This window comes from Podarcis filfolensis (genome assembly GCF_964270895.1).
Source record: "Podarcis filfolensis genome assembly, chromosome: 11".
NCBI classification, from domain to species: Eukaryota; Metazoa; Chordata; class Lepidosauria; order Squamata; family Lacertidae; genus Podarcis; species Podarcis filfolensis.
In genome coordinates, this window is record NC_139613.1 from 19,027,431 (window position 1) to 19,043,197 (window position 15,767).

At 44.3% G+C, this 15,767-nt stretch overlaps 1 protein-coding gene across 2 annotated transcripts in view; it reads right to left on the minus strand.

Moving 5' to 3' along the window:
• OXCT1 (3-oxoacid CoA-transferase 1) overlaps positions 1 to 15,767 on the minus strand; it is a 49,535-nt gene that overhangs the window by 16,317 nt on the left and 17,451 nt on the right. For both annotated transcript variants that reach the window (XR_014539640.1, XM_083576195.1), the window contains exons 7-11: positions 14,333 to 14,393; positions 8,694 to 8,801; positions 1,218 to 1,332; positions 993 to 1,087; positions 852 to 900 (exon numbers count right to left, since the gene is read on the minus strand). Coding sequence is in view for 1 of the 2 variants with exons in the window: in XM_083576195.1 (XP_083432321.1) it covers positions 852 to 900; positions 993 to 1,087; positions 1,218 to 1,332; positions 8,694 to 8,801; positions 14,333 to 14,393 (428 nt within the window). In the remaining variant the exon portion in view is untranslated. The remainder of the gene's footprint in view (positions 1 to 851; positions 901 to 992; positions 1,088 to 1,217; positions 1,333 to 8,693; positions 8,802 to 14,332; positions 14,394 to 15,767) is intronic.

Below are 15,767 nucleotides of genomic sequence, written 5' to 3' on the forward strand. Positions count from 1 at the left end.
TGCGCATGCACGAGCAGCAAAACCCCGAAGCAACCCTTTCCGGTACTTCCGGGTTGCCGCAGGACGCAACCTGAAAACGCACAACCCGAAGCAAACGTAACATGAGGTATGACTGTACTCTTTTTTCGGGGGGGGGGTGAGGAAAACAGAAAGACAAAAGCAATAAAACACAAATGACAAGAGTCCCTCCAAACTTCAAGTAGACTCTTCCAAGGGAGAATGCTTGTGAACAAAGATCCTTGCCAGCGACTCTGATAAAATTTTGTGACATTCCTTTAGACACAGATTATATATATATATATATATATATATATATATATATATATATATATACACACACACACACACACACACACACACACACATATATATATATATATATATATATATACGTATGTACGAATGTCTCTGGCATGCTGGCTCTTAAGTAAGCTTTAATTTCTCTGCAACCTTTTAAATATATTTATATAAAGGTTGCAGAGTAATTAAAGCTTACTTAAGAGCCAGCATGCCAGAGACATTCAAATGCTGCATAGTCGTACCTTGGATCTCAAATGCCTTGACTCCCAAACAAATCAGCTCCCGAACGATTGAAACCCGGAAGTGAGTGTTCCGGTTTTTGAATGATTTTCAGAAGCCGAACATCTGGCGCGGCTTCTGATTGGCTGCAGGAACTTCCTGCAGCCAATCAGAAGCCGCACTTTGGTTTCCAAACATTTTGGAAGTCTATCTGAAGCTATCTGAAGCTGTCCATGGTTCTGTTTCTCTGCTTTCCTCTCCCACCTCCCCATTAACTTCTTGAAGGGTGGGCAGTATAAATATGTGAAAGGAAGACAAAAATCGAGTTTAACCTGCATTGATGAGGTCAGGGTCAACTTCGCTTTCAGATGGGTAAGGTCCCTAGTTAAAACACAAAACAAACACTTGCATCAACTTTCCAATCAAATGGTTGTGTTGTGTATTGATTCCCGTTGCCTGTGTCCCATTCTTACCAAGCCAAGGACTCCATTTTCACTTTGTAGATGAACAGTTATTTCTGGACTGATGAAGTTGCTGGCAAGCAATGGGATTCCAATACCCAGGTTAGCTTAAACGGATCAGTCAAGGTTAAACGGATCCAAGTTCTTTATTCTGTACACGAATTTATTTAATTCAAATGCGCTCCGAATTATTTTTTTTTAAAAAAAGCAACTGCATTCCACACAGCCAAAGGATACCGTACATGCCATCCTCGAATTCAAGGGCCGCTCGCCTGATGATCCTCTCTCTTAGGTTATCGCCATCTTTCTTCTGCTTGCTTTTGCTATCTTCAGCTTTGCGTAGCGACAACCTCTAGAAAAGCAAGCAGAGTGAAAAGGGTGGTGACAGCTGCACTCTTTCGTGGAACATTAAGGACCAACATATATTATATCACAGTTGGTAGAGGCAGGCCTCAGGCACCCTGAAGCAGTAAGAAACATTTTTAAGATGGCCTGGGTTGGTTTACGCTAAACACTGGCCTGATCCCCACATAACGTAAATGAAGAGAAACGTATGAAGTAAATAAGAGAGGCGACCTGGAGGTCCTATATTTATGGTAAGCTCTCTGAAGGTGTCCCTTTGCCTGTTTGCACTCAGAGTCAAACCAGGTGGCAAATTCCGTTAATCTTTTTGTGGCAGTATTTTGGATCACAGTTGTTAAGTGTAGTTTCAGCCTTTCTGTGAGTGTCTTGAATAGTTTCATGGCCTCAGCAGTGGAGTTAGCGGATATAATCGCAGTATGGATGTCCTTTAGCTCAGCTTTTGAAGAAGGTGAGTCAGGGCTGCATTCAGTAGGGGGGACCATTTGATTCTTTTAGCTGCGGATATGCCAAGATTTGCATTAGGGATATATTGCGGTTTTACAATAGAATTGTTGAGGAGCGGACCTGCAAAAGCCAGAGTTAAGAGTAAGTGGTCGCTTTTAATGTTATAGCCCACTTGGAACTCCGTGACAAACTTGCAAATTTTGAGATTAAGATATAATCTATGACACTACTGCCAAACTTTGTGAATTGGATGTATTCCCCAGGGTGATCCCTCTCTATATTGGCATGTAATATTAGCAGGTCCTTCCGCTTTGCGGCCTGGGCTAAGCAAAGTCCTGGGTAGTTGCATCTAAGATCTTTAGAAAGGTGGGCAGTGCCTGTATCTAAATGGATGTCAGAGTCCAGAAACTGGCTGTAGGGGGTGTATAAGCTGTCATCATTAGCACCCATGCGTGCGTTGAAATCTCCACCAATAATGAGCAGAACAACAAGATGGATGGATGGATTTGAGAGACTCTATATAGGACTCTAAATCTGCCCAAGTGGCCTTAATTGTAGATTTTTTCTGTCAAGGAGGTATATAGACTTTGACCAGCAATAAAGAGGCTCTCCTTAGTTTGAGTAGGAATTTCCTTTTCTGCGTATACTGTAATGTTTTGCTGTTGCTATGGCCATTGGTTAATGCGAATAAAGTTTTATCTATCTAACGTAAACCAAGCTATCGCTTATTGTGAACAAGCAAGTGTGCCGGTGCCCAGAAAGACAGCAATTGCTGTTCTGTTTCCCCTTGCACCAATGCTAACTCAGCTCACCACCTTTCTGAGTCTATACTTCTCCACAAACTTTACCCAGCAGGTCATGTAAAGAGACTACCTTATACCGGGTCAAATGATTTGTCCCTCTGGCCCAGGGGCAGGTGGAGGCAGAGTAAAACAAAAAGAACAGGGCAACCTCGTTTTCATTCCCTTTCTCCATTTCCTCCCCATCATGCAAGGTTGCTAGAGGAGGGACATCTTGTTCTGGTCAGAATTTCACCCATTTTGGTACAGACATCCCACTCGGTTTCCGTCCAGTCTTCCACCACACACATGAAGTTAGGGCAATGGCCGCAGGCTGCCCCCAGAGACTGGGGTTTGAGAAACTTGCACCTTCTAGTTACAAACATGTGCCTACTTAGGGGTGTGCAAATTTGTCATTTTCGGTTCTCTAAGTTTCCCCTTTTCCCTCAGTTCTCCACATTTCCACAACAATTTGTGCATTTTAAAAAAAAAATCCTCATGAAAATTTCACCAGCATTCACTGCTTATTTCTGCTAGCAAATGTTATGTTTGTGTGCAGTCCTGACTCAATACACACATTTAGGCAAAACCATCTTCCCTAACTTACTGCATTTTTTGCACGTTGTTTCTTCATTTTGCATCGCAAAATTTGGAGAAGTGCAAACTTCATAGGCTAGCGGCATTTCCGTTTGCCTATCCATTCAAGAAATTCAAATTAGCTTCTCATTAGAATGCCAACAAAATCAAATGCCTCTTCCACCAGCCACTCACTCACATGATGAATTTATACTCTACCTTTTAGGGAAACTTTCCAAGTTATAGAAAAACACTGAGCTATATGGACCCTCCCCAAACCAACTGCTGTGAACACAGCCTTTGGGTGAGTGAACAACACACTTGCCTGGTCCTTCCTCAGGTTATGCCTGAGCAACAGAAGCCCATTTCACCAAGGCAGCACTACTAAGGGAAAGTCTCTTCTAGCTTCTGCTGCAAAACTAAAGTGCTGCTCCAGGTTGCCATCTGCTGTTACCGTTTCGTACAGCATGCCAACTCCTTCCTAACCCAAGGAAGGGCTAACATTAAAAAAACCACACACATTATCAATGGTGGATCAGGGCAGGTAAGACACCACCACTGGTACTCCCCATTATCCAAACCCACATGTCCAAGAAGCCTTTTCCAGAGTGAAACTGAAGCAGACTTGCCAAAAGAGCAGAAGAAACTATTTATGTACACTACAACAGCGGCTAGGATATTACTAGCCCAAAAATGGAAAGATGACAAGATACCAATGAAAGAAGAACGGCAAGATAAACTGATGCAATATGCTGAAATGGTGAAGCTAACTGGAAAACTAAGAGACAAGGACAATAGAGATTTCAAAAAAGACTGGGAACCGTTTATGTTGTATTTACAGAAACATTGTAAAGAAGTGGACTCACTAGCAGGGTTTGAGTAAACACAATTAAGAAAACAAACACAGAAGCTAAGATGTAATAATTGGAAAATAACGAAGTGTAAGATGTAATGTAAAAAGAATTATGGTATAAAAATGATAAGAATATAATAACATTTAATTTAAAGATTACAATATTAAGGTAGAATAAAATAAGAGGAAGCAAATCTTTAAAGAACCAGAAGAGGAAGTTGAGGAAGTCACAAGAGGGGGGAGATTGGGAATTAAAGGTTTTGTTCCCTTGTGATAATGATGATTGTAATGAATATAAAATTGTAAAATTAATAAAAAATATTTAATTATAAAAAACAGTGTGAAACTGAAGCAGAATGAGGAAGAGAGGCAGTAAAAGTTAAGAATTCTAAGCTCAGTGAGGAAAAAAATGAAAACCAAGAAAAACAATAAATCAGACACAGAATGAATGCGAAGTAGCAACAGCAACAGTGCTTTATTAAAATTAATAATAAATAATCAGCAATGCTGCTGATTTCGTCTTCTTCTGAAGATAACGCCTCTGGCAGTACACATTTGCATGAATTCACAGGAAGTTTGGAGTAAACATTCAGCAGCTCCCAAGCCAAAAACAGACTTGGCTTGGAAAGATGTGAATTGGCCCAGTAAGCAGAGCTCAGTACTTCAATTGCAGTCGGAATAAGCTCCCCAACATCCGTGGGGAATCGGTACATTTGAAGTGCTTCCGCTTAGGACCAGTGGTTTTAAAAATCCTTCAGAGTTTTTCATTTATCTACGTTGCTTAAATAAACCCCTGCCCTATTTCACTTTCCAGGCACATGACTTTTATTTGGCAGAACAGATTTCCGAGAGAGAGGATGAGAAATTACGCATCTTTACATTTTCCCTCCAGGAAGACAAGAATCCTGCAGACAGAGGCAAGGGCACTCCTGCATGCATCTCAGAACTGGAAGCCTGGAAGCAGCAAGACTGCTAGGTAAAGGTAAAGGGACCCCTGACCATTAGATCCAGTTGTGGCCGACTCTGGGGTTGCGGCACTCATCTCGCTTTATTGGCTGAGGGAGCCGGCGTACAGCTTCTGGGTCATGTGGCCAACATGACTAAGCTGCTTCTGGCGAACCAGAGCAGAGCACGGAAACGCCGTTTACCTTCCTGCTGGAGCAGTACCTATTTATCTACTTGCACTTTGACGTGCTTTTGAACTGCTAGGTTGGCAGGAGAAGGGACTGAGCAATGGGAGCTCACCCCGTCGCGGGGATTCGAACCGCCGACCTTCTAATCGGCAAGTCCTAGGCTCTGTGGTTTAACCCACAGCGCCACCCGCGTCCCTACCAGGACGCTGCCAAGACTGCTACCAGGATGCTTATACAGTTGTACCTTGGTTCTCGAACAGAATCTGTTCCAGAAGACCGTTTGACTTCCGAAAATGTTCGATAACCAAGGCACAGCTTCCGATTGGCTGCAGGAGCTACCTGCACTCAATCGGAAGCCGTGGAAGCTGCGTCGGATGGCTTCCCAAAATAGTTTGCAAACCGGAACACCTACTTCCAGGTTTGCGGTGTCTGAGAGTCAAAACATTCGAGTCACAAGGCGTTCGAGAACCAAGGTACGACTGTATACTATATCCATGCATTCAAAGCATCTGAATCTAAAACTCTGACTTGCATCTTGGCCCAAGTCTCTGCTTCTTCTCACTTTTGAAACTGAGGCATAAAGAAAACGCGAAGATATGTTTAATAACAGCTTAAATCGGAATTAGGCTTCCCTTGGGATGTTTTGCTCTCCCAGCCAGAGCCAGGCCAGATATTATAGCCATAATTATTCCTCTCCTAATATGATAAACTATCTTCCTTTTCCAGGCACTCTAAGCTAAATCTGCTTTATACTGGAACCCTCACTCAGCACTCGGGTGGATAACCGCATTCCGTCCAAGACCAATTTACATTTGAAGAAGTGAGCCCAGAGCCTCCAAGGTAGATGCAATTTTTATAGGCACTCTCACTCTTAAGACAGTAAACAGAGGAGCTTGCCGTTTCATCGCCTGTTTTGACAAGGCAGATCCCTAGAAGGATTACAAAACTCAGCAGACCAAAATTAATCCCCGCTGTAACTTTGGTCTAGACGATATAAAACACTTAAAAACGAGGGTTTTTTTTTGGGGGGGGGGGAGTGGCGTCGAAGGGAGGCAGGGGAGAAGCCGGTCTGGAGAACAGGAGAAAAACTGAAAACAATCATGGTTTGGCTGTGCAATAATGAAGATCTACACCCAGCCTCCTATTGGGCTGAAGAAGAATCAGGAATAATATTTGATGCTTGGACTCAAAAGGAAAAAGGGAAAGGTAAGCAGTGCTATCGTTCAGCACACGTAAGATGCATTTAATTATTTATTCTCTCTCTCTCCCTCTCTCTCCCTCCCTCCCTCCCTTCCTTCGTTCCTTCCTTCCTTCCTTCCTGGAGCTCAAAGTGACATATATGGAGGTTCCATCATGTGCCCTTAGGGTTGGAACCAAAGCACTATAACAAGAGTTTTATCACAAGGGGCGGTTTTTCATGTTTTCTATGTTCATGTATTCATTCAATCAGCCCTGAGTGCTCACTGGAAGGACAGATGCTGAAGCCGAGGCTTCAATATTTTGGCCACCTCATGAGAAGAGAAGATTCCCTGGAAAAGACCCTGATGTTGAGAATGATTGAGGGCACAAGGAGAAGGGGACGACAGAGGACGAGATGGTTGGACAGTGTTTTCGAAGCTACCAGTATGAGTTTGACCAAACTGCGGGAGGCAGTGGAAGACAGGGGTGCCTGGCGTGCTCTAGTCCATGGGGTCACGAAAAGTCGGACACGACTAAACGACAACAACAACAAAACTTTCCCTATGGATATGCCTGCTAAGGAAGGGTTCCGTATCTGCCACAGACCCCTTGTGCTCTGCAAAGAGTTCTGGGGCAGGTTATAGAGGGTGTGCAGATTGATGCAAGACACTGCCCTTGCGTTCCTTCCCCGTTCAAGTTTTTCCTTGCCTCTGAAACTATCCATGGAGCTGCCTTATACAGAGAGTCACAACATGGGTCCGTTCATTTATTTATTATTTTACTTTATTTATTTCCACCAGGTAGGTCGCAAAGCGGCTGCCAACAATAAAAATATACACTGTGCAAAATTTTAAACATAACTTAAACCTCCAAAACACAGTTAATACTGACTGGCAGGGGCTTTCCAGAGTTTCGGGGATCTCTACAGTTGCTGGAGATTGCCAAGGACTGAACCTTTTTGCATGTAAATCATGAGTGCCAGCTCTGAATCACAGCTCTTCCCTAATCTCAGCATTCCTCGCAAAACAGTATGGAAACCACTTCTAATAATAGGTCAACAGAATCGTAAGATATGAAAGCCACCTGGCCCCACCACCAGCAACATGAAACACAATGATCTGCTCAACAGGCTTCCAAAGGATCCCCTCTTGGCATGAGGTAGTCAGGATGGTACCCTCCAAAATATCCTGTCATTCCTGACCATTTGTCATGCTGACTGGAAGCAACTGAAGTTGGCTACCCCCACCAAGGTCACTCAAACGACACCCATTCTCCAGAGAAGAGGCATGGACTTGCAGAGACAAGAGCTCTAGCTGGCTTAAGTAAAGGTAAAGGGAGCCCTGACCATTAGGTCAAGTTGTGACCGACTCTGGGGTTGCGGCGTTCATCTTGCTCTATAGGCCAAGGCAGTCAGCGTTTGTCCGCAGACAGCTTCCCGGTCATGTGGCCAGCATGACTAAGCCACTTCTGGCGAACCAGAGCAACGCACGGAAACGCTGTTTACCTTCCCGCTGGAGCAGTACCTATTTATCTACTTGCACTTTGACGTGCTTTCGAACTGCTAGGTTGGCAGGAGCAGGGACCGAGCAATGGGAGCTCACCCCGTCGCAGGGATTCGAACTGCCAACCTTCTGATCGGCAAGCCCTAGGCTCTGTGGTTTAACCCACAGTGCCACCCGCGTCCCAGCTGACTTAAATAAGCCAAGCTAAAAAACTGAGGGATGCTTGGGCACACATGCCCACACATAACATACCAGCCAAGCATCTTCGCACCCCCAGAACCTAGGGTGGCAGGTCAGGTTTCTTGCCAATGCAAAAATATGGTAATAACCGGATCCTAAACGTGAGCTCAGAACTCATCTGCTATTTCTCACCAAAGGATGTTGGACACAGCTGCAGTTTGGGGGGCTATTTAGTGAAATTCAGATGTAATTAATGAAGTGCTGAGGATGCGTTCTGTTAAGTGGGTCGCATTGGGATTCAACCTTCATTTATAATTGGATATGGAAACGGCATGGTGTCTGCTGAGGCACAAAAAATGTTTTATTGCTTATACATTCAAGCTCCGATGAGATTATCAGCTTTTTTTTTTTCAAAAAAAGTGAGGGGAAAAAACAAGTTTCCAGCCCCTCAGGATGAAGATATGCTTGGAAGTGTGTGTTTGTGTGTGTGTGTTTGTTTGTGTGTGTGTGTGTGTGTGTGTGTGTGTGTGTGTTGATTTTTTTTAGAAGTCAGAGAGGTGGCTAAGCAGTATCACTCGTGCTTGGTTACATCACTCCTTGTAACTAGCAAAACCCATAATTATGCAAAATAAGAGCAGAAAGACAAATGTGCCCAGGCTGCATGGGCAAACACACAGGGTGGCCCCCAACCCGTTAAAACTTACCTCAATTCTTTTTTCATACTTTCCCCCTTTGATGAGACGATGGACATAGATCTTGGGGACATGAATATCTTCTGGGGCAAAGGAACCAACATCCACAATTTCTTCTACCTGAGCAGATGTGAAAAACAAAAAGGGTAAAAATCAGAGGGTGCACACAGTACACAAAGATTAGCAGATGGCAACAGGCAGGGCCCTTCAGTTCCTTTTGAAGAGGTAAGTCCCCGGGTCCTTTTCTGTAGCAACAATGAGTTACATAGCTCCAAGAGCTCTCAATTTATGAAGTAAGGTGAGGGCTTGGGAGAGCCAGCATGGTGTGGTGGTTAAGAGCGGTGGACTCGTAATCTGGTGAACTGGGTTCGCTTCCCCACTCCTCCACATGCAGCTGCTGGGTGACCTTGGGCCAGTCACACTTCTCTGAAGTCTCTCAGCCTCACTCACCTCACAGAGTGTTTGTTGTGGGGGAGGAAGGGAAAGGAGATTGTTAGCCACTTTGAGACTCCTTCGGGTAGCGATAAAGTGGGATATCAAATCCAAACTCTTCTTCTTCTTCTTAGATCCTTTAACTGGAAGTCTCACTTTCTCTACTACCCACTTCCTGGTTCTGCAAGTAAGCGTTGCACAGATTGTGTCTAAACACACTGAGTGCCATGTGCACAGCATGCTTTTAAGTCAAGAGCGTCAGGTGGTTCCCAAGAACAACCGTGGCAAAATACTTTATGCCATCCATTCCCCAAGGTAGTTTGCTGTCCCAAGATCACCCACTGAGCTTCACTGCAGAGTGGGGAGTTAAAATCCAGTCTCTCCTTTCCTAGTCTAGCAGGCCAACCACTATACTACACCGACTCCTAACACCCCACCAAAGCTTCCACACTGAATATTCTAGTATAAAAGAGCCTGAAGCCAAGCAGGTAATGTTCACATGTTTATGCTAGAGGAGAAAGCCGCCTCAGCTGCCTCTCAGCAGTGCAAGGTCTTGCTATTAATTGCCAGATGGGAACAGGAAGTCCCCTGCCAGTATTTAACTTTCTTGTTCTCTCCAGCAACACAGTGAGGTACTGTGCAATGGTCCTCTCTTTAACCAAAGATGTAGCCAAGGCGATGGCTTAGAAGTGCGACCTGAAGGTGCAACTGTGCCTGTAGCTGCTTTGAGAACTAGCAGCTACTACAGTCACTAGGAGGCTTCTCTCCATACGGCGCCTTTCCAAGAGGAAAATATTTGAGAAGAAACTATTTTCCCTTTCTCTTCCTATATCCATGATCTTTCACTTTACTTCTTGGAAGCAAGGAGCATTTTACAAAGCAAAATAAAAATAAAAATATGAGCACGCATTTATTCTGAGCGTATAGTTTGGGACACTTCAATTCATAACATGTGCAGAATGCACATGTTGCCACCCCATGTGCTAAGAACACCAAAGACATTTATTTAAGCAGGTGGGTTGTCCCCATGGGCTTATAAAAGAATAAGCGTTTTGAAATGCCAGTCGGAGAAACTCATCATAAATCAAGATGCGCATTGCAACATAATAGCTGAACACAGCAAGACTCTTCCCCACAGAAACTCCAAATAGGATTGAGGAGCGCCGTGGGGGTGGGGAAAGCAACAAAACGCACCATTTTCCAATTTGACAGAAGCAAGCAAACAGCCAAGCCTCTCTACCTCCTGCCTTACTTTGCAAAACAGCAGTAGGTACCCAGCAGAACACCAAAGGAAAAATGTCTTTCTATTCTAGCCTTCTAATAAACCTTTCAAACCATTAATTCTACCCCCCACCTTAAACTACGAAAGAGGAAAAACAGAACCAGAGCTCTAAAAACAGTAACTAGATGGATTCCTAAGGCTGAAATGTGGAAGACCAAGATGGCATCATGGCCAAATACGTTGTTGTCGTATGTATGTATTGATATCCTACTTTTCTCCCAAGTTGCATGAAGCACTGCAACCTTGTGCATCTGGGAATCTTGGGTACAAACCTTTGCTCTTGGCAGGAAAGTGTGCAAAGATTCACTACTAGTGACAATTGCCACAGGAATTTCCTGGACACAAAAGGCTAATTCTTGTGTCCTTGCAGCTGGGAAGCCGCTAAAGACGGATGCCCAAGTTCATCCATTCAGCAGGTGCAAATTCATATCTTACACCAGTATATAAAAGCATTTTTGACTGGCCAACGCTGTAATGTTTGATGCGGAAAAGTGATTGTGTGGAAGCTTGGACACGATCCAGGAAGCAACCCTTGACCCTTCGGATGTTGTTGGACTCCAGTTCCCATCGTTCCCGACCTTTGGCCATGCTGCCTACGGTTAATAGGAGATGGATTTCAACACCATCTGAAGGGTCTTAGGTTAGCTACCCCGAATTAGAAAAAAGGGGCAAGATAATAATAATATTATAATAATTTATTATTTATACCCCGCCCATCTGGCTGGGTTTCCTCAGCCACTCTGTGCGGCTCCCAACAGAATATTAAAAACACGATAAAACATCAGTCATAAAAAACTTCCCTAAACAGGGCTGCCTTCAGATGTCTTCTAAAAGTCAGATAGTTGTTTATTTCCTTGACATCTGATGGGAGGGTGTTCCACAGGGTGGGTGCCACCACCGAGAAGGCCCTCTGCCCAGTTCCCTATAACCTCACTTCTCGCAGTGAGGGAACCACCAGAAGACCCTCGGTGCTGGACCTTAGTGTCCGGGCTGAACGATGGTGATGGAGATGCCCCTTCAGGTATACTGGGTCGAGGCCATTTAGGGTTTTAAAGGTCAGCACCAACACTTTGCATTGTGTTTGAAGAAACTCATTGGTAGGCCAAAGCCCCTATTGCAGCTTCCCGTCTGATGCATAGTCAGTGTAGCGCATCTCGGAATTCAAATTTGCGAGGTAGAATTAGAATTAAGCAGAGTTTCTGGGACACAAAAGCCAGGACTGTTATCGGCAATATAAGAGTGTGCATTTATAAGCATGGCCATTTCTCAGCGTCTCCTCGTTAACAATGAAAGCAACACCACAATTTTTGGTGACTAATGAAGCTATTCATTCCTGTCCCACAATGTAATAAAAGTCCATTGTACCTGCGATAGCAGCATTCTAATGGCGTTGCTAAGTAACCAAAGATACATTGCAGGGTTTTTAATTACATTTCCTTAATTAGTTGTGGGTGAAAGAGCATTTCTGCACTCAGATCTGAGCCCCACCCCCACCCCTTTGTTCCTCTTCCTTGCTAAATCAAACCTCATCTTCCAGTCTCCCAACTATTCCATAATGAATGAGGATCTCAAAAATCAGGAGGAAAACTAGGCTTCTGTTATCCTAGCTTTTGTTTTTCCCTTTGGTAAGGAACCATTCCACTTACAAAGTACTCTACAAATGGGATACAAAAAGAAAATAATAGCATGTGAAAACCGCATGCTCAATCTTCCCTGGACTGCATTGGAACTTTTATCTCCATTTGCTGTTTATATCCTGCATTGGGGTTTGTCTCTTCATTTGAGGTGGGATGGGTATGTTGTTGTTTAGTCATTTAGTCATGTCCGACTCTTCGTGACCCCATGGACCAGAGCACGCCAGGCACTCCTGTCTTCCACTGCCTCCTGCAGTTTGGTCAAACTCATGCCGGTAGCTTCGAGAACACTGTCCAACCATCTCGTCCTCTGTCGCCCCCTTCTCCTTTGGCCCTCCATCTTTCCCAACATCAGGGTCTTTTCCAGGGAGTCTTCTCTTCTCATGAGGTGGCCAAAGTATTGGAGCCTCAGCTTCACGATCTGTCCTTTGGGGCTGATTTCCTTAAGAATGGAGAGGTTTGATCTTCTTGCAGTCCATCGGACTCTCAAGAGTCTCCTCCAGCACCATAATTCAAAAGCATCAATTCTTCAGCGATCAGCCTTCTTTATGGTCCAGCTCTCACTTCCATACATCACTACTGGCTTTAACCATAGCTTTAACTATACGGACCTTTGTTGGCAAGGTGATCCCTTCATGGACCACTGCCGTGTCATGGCGAAGGGGCTTGAATAGCTCAGAGAAGCTATGAGCTATGCCATGCAGGGCCACCCAAGATGGACAGGTCATAGTGGAGAGTTTTGACCAAATGTGATCCACCTGGAGCAAGAACCGGCAAGCCACTCCAGTATCCCTGCCAAGAAAACTCCATGGGATGGGTATACTTGTGCCCAATCCTAGCTACACAAAATTCTTCAACTTCTCTCTAGATGTGTAAGGGCAGCTTTCTCTTCCATCCCTGGGGACAATCAAATAATTACGGCCTTCAGAACACCCGTTGTTTTGCAGAAGGGTTAACAAGTGCACACTGGAAACTCAGGTTTGTGAAACTAAAAGTGCCTCAAAGTTGCTCTGTTTGCCCTGGCTCAACAAATCTGTTTTAAAAAACCACCACCACCACCACAGAATCTTTTGGGGCTAGGAGAGTAACCAGAAAATCAGGATGAATGCTGACAGTCATAAATCTTCCCTGCAAACAAATCGGATTGAAAGCTCAAGTGAAAAATTGGACATATACCACCCTGGGCTCATTTGGGAGAAAGGGTGAGAAACAAATTTTATTTATAAAATAACCTCTGCGTAAGTTTTGGACAAGCAGATTGGAGGGAAAGCTCAATAAACAGGCTGTCTGGGGGAGTCCAAAAATAGCTTCTCAGTGTGAACCAGGAACTGACACCCAGAAAACAAGATGGTTATATAGCTCTCTATATAATCTATATATTCGCTTAAGCCTGTTCTGCCCAGTCTATTCTATTCCCTTATGCTACCTAGTTCTCAGTTTCCCCATTTCCCCATTTTTCAGTCTGTCAGTATTCTACAACATTTAATTTTTGTGTGGCTGCTTCCCCACCCTCTAGGATACATTTTAGCTACAGATTTGCTTTTCTGCCTGCGTATAATTATTACTTCATGTCTGCTGGGTACTTCTTCCCTTGAGCGTCAGTGAGGTTTTGGCTACATAAGCACAAGCACGGGAAGACTGGTATGCCAGCATACAGCTGCTGAAGATCTCATCTGCACTATACCTGAAAGTGGCATGATGCTGTTTTAAAACAGCCATAGCTTCCCCCAAATAATCCTGGGAAATGTAGTGTGCTGAGGGTACTGAGAGTTGAGGAGACCCCTATTCCCCCTCACAGAACTACAATTCCCATAGTTCCCTGGGAAGAGAGACAGACTGTTAAACCACTCTGAGGACTGCGATCGTCCCTGCTGATATCGCTTTCTATGCAATGGAAGTTTAGGTTTAGGTTTAGGTTTAGGTTTAGGTTTAGGTTTAGGTTTAGGTTTAGGTTTAGGTTTAGTTGGTTGAGGAACATTAAATCTTGGGGGTCTCCACCTTCAGCCTGCAGGCCTCAGGTGAGCACTAGGCCTTTCGTAGTTGTTTACCAGAAACAGGTGTTCAGGTTTTACATTCACGCAAATGATACCACAGCTTGTCATCATTTGGGCTTCTCTAAAATCCTTCCCTCTTCTATCCCTGCTGCAGGTAAAGGCATATCATCTTCGACTGGAGCAGAACATCACGCCTGGTTTCAGTTATGCATGTATACAGCATCTGTCAACTTCATCTGAGCAATTCGCAAAGATCTGTACGGAGTCCTTGCAAGCTTTGAAGTACAAGTAAAAATTGTTTGACCTTACCTCTACTACAGTTGTTCTGGCAGCTTTACACATGGGCTGGTTAAAGTTTCTTGCCGTTTTCCTATTTGAGGCAGAGAAAAGGGGAAGCTAAAGTTAACTGAAAGCAAAAGATAGGAGAGTATTTTCTGCTCACATTCAGGCTGCTATATTACTTTAATATCAGGAAAAGCACTGGGTCAACCTAAATTTAAAGGAATTAGGAAAGAAGGAGAAGATAGCAGTAAGGTGGTAACATATAGGTAACACATATCTAGGATATGTTTAAGAACACATTTAAAATTGCAGGTTTGTTTACCATGCAGTGTGTGTTTGTGTGCATGTGTGCTACTGTTTAAAGAAGGGGGGGGGACTTTGCAATGCGCTCCTTCTAAGTGTCAACTGGGAAGCTGATTCCACCGAGTTCAGCAGTGTTTACTCCAAGCTAAATAAACTGGGCAACAGGATGCACATCAGGGCACATTTTGAAACGTGGAGGGGAGAAAGGAGATAATCCAAGTTGCACATCATTTGTGACACCTATTTGACCACTGAATGGGGGAAGAGCAAGACTTGACTGCAAAAATACTTCATTGCCTTCTACCCAGAAGATTCCCACTAGCAAACCAAGGCCCATGGCAAACACAATATTGGTTGGGGTTTGTTTTTTTTGGGGGGGGGTGTTATATAAAAATCTGACATATGCTTAAGAACATAAAAACGTAAGAAGAGCCTGCAGGATCAGGCCAATGGCCTATCTAGTCCAGCATTCTGTTCTCACAGTGGCCGACCAGATGCTATGGGAAACCAGTAAGGAGGATGTGAGTGCAAGAGCAACTCTCCATTCCTGCAAATGAGCTGTCCTTGTTTGCATGTGTTGTACATGGGGGAAGAGGGGGAAGGGAATGGGGGGGGGTTGGTGACCAGAGCAAACGGGGTCAATCCCACCGTTATACAGGAGGTGTCAAGTTTTTCTGATAATGTGTCTCAAATGATGGTCTAAGGCACAGACTCTAAGCCTTGGTAGAGCAGCCTCAAAACTGAATCAAAGGATCCTATTTTCTAGATATTTCTCTCTATCCTGAGCTTATCATACAACATAAAAAAATGTTTGGGCTTCTACTGCCCCCTCCTGGACACCTTTGCTTTATTACCATATTTTTCGCTCTATAAGACGAACTTTTTCCCTCCTAAAAAGTAAGGGGAAATGTGTGTGCGTCTTAAGGAGCGAATGCAGGCTGCGCGGCTATCCCAGAAGCCAGAACAGCAAGAGGGAGCGCTGCGCAGCACTCCCTCTAGCTGTTCTAGCTTCTGGCTTAGCCGCATGAAGCCTCCGCATGAAGCCTTCATCCCCGTGCCCTGCGAAGGTTTCGCGGGGCTATCCCTGGCTTTTGCAGGAGGAAAAGCCCCCAAGAGCTGCGCTCTTTTTCCTCCTTGGGGAAAAGCCTGCAAGCACCGC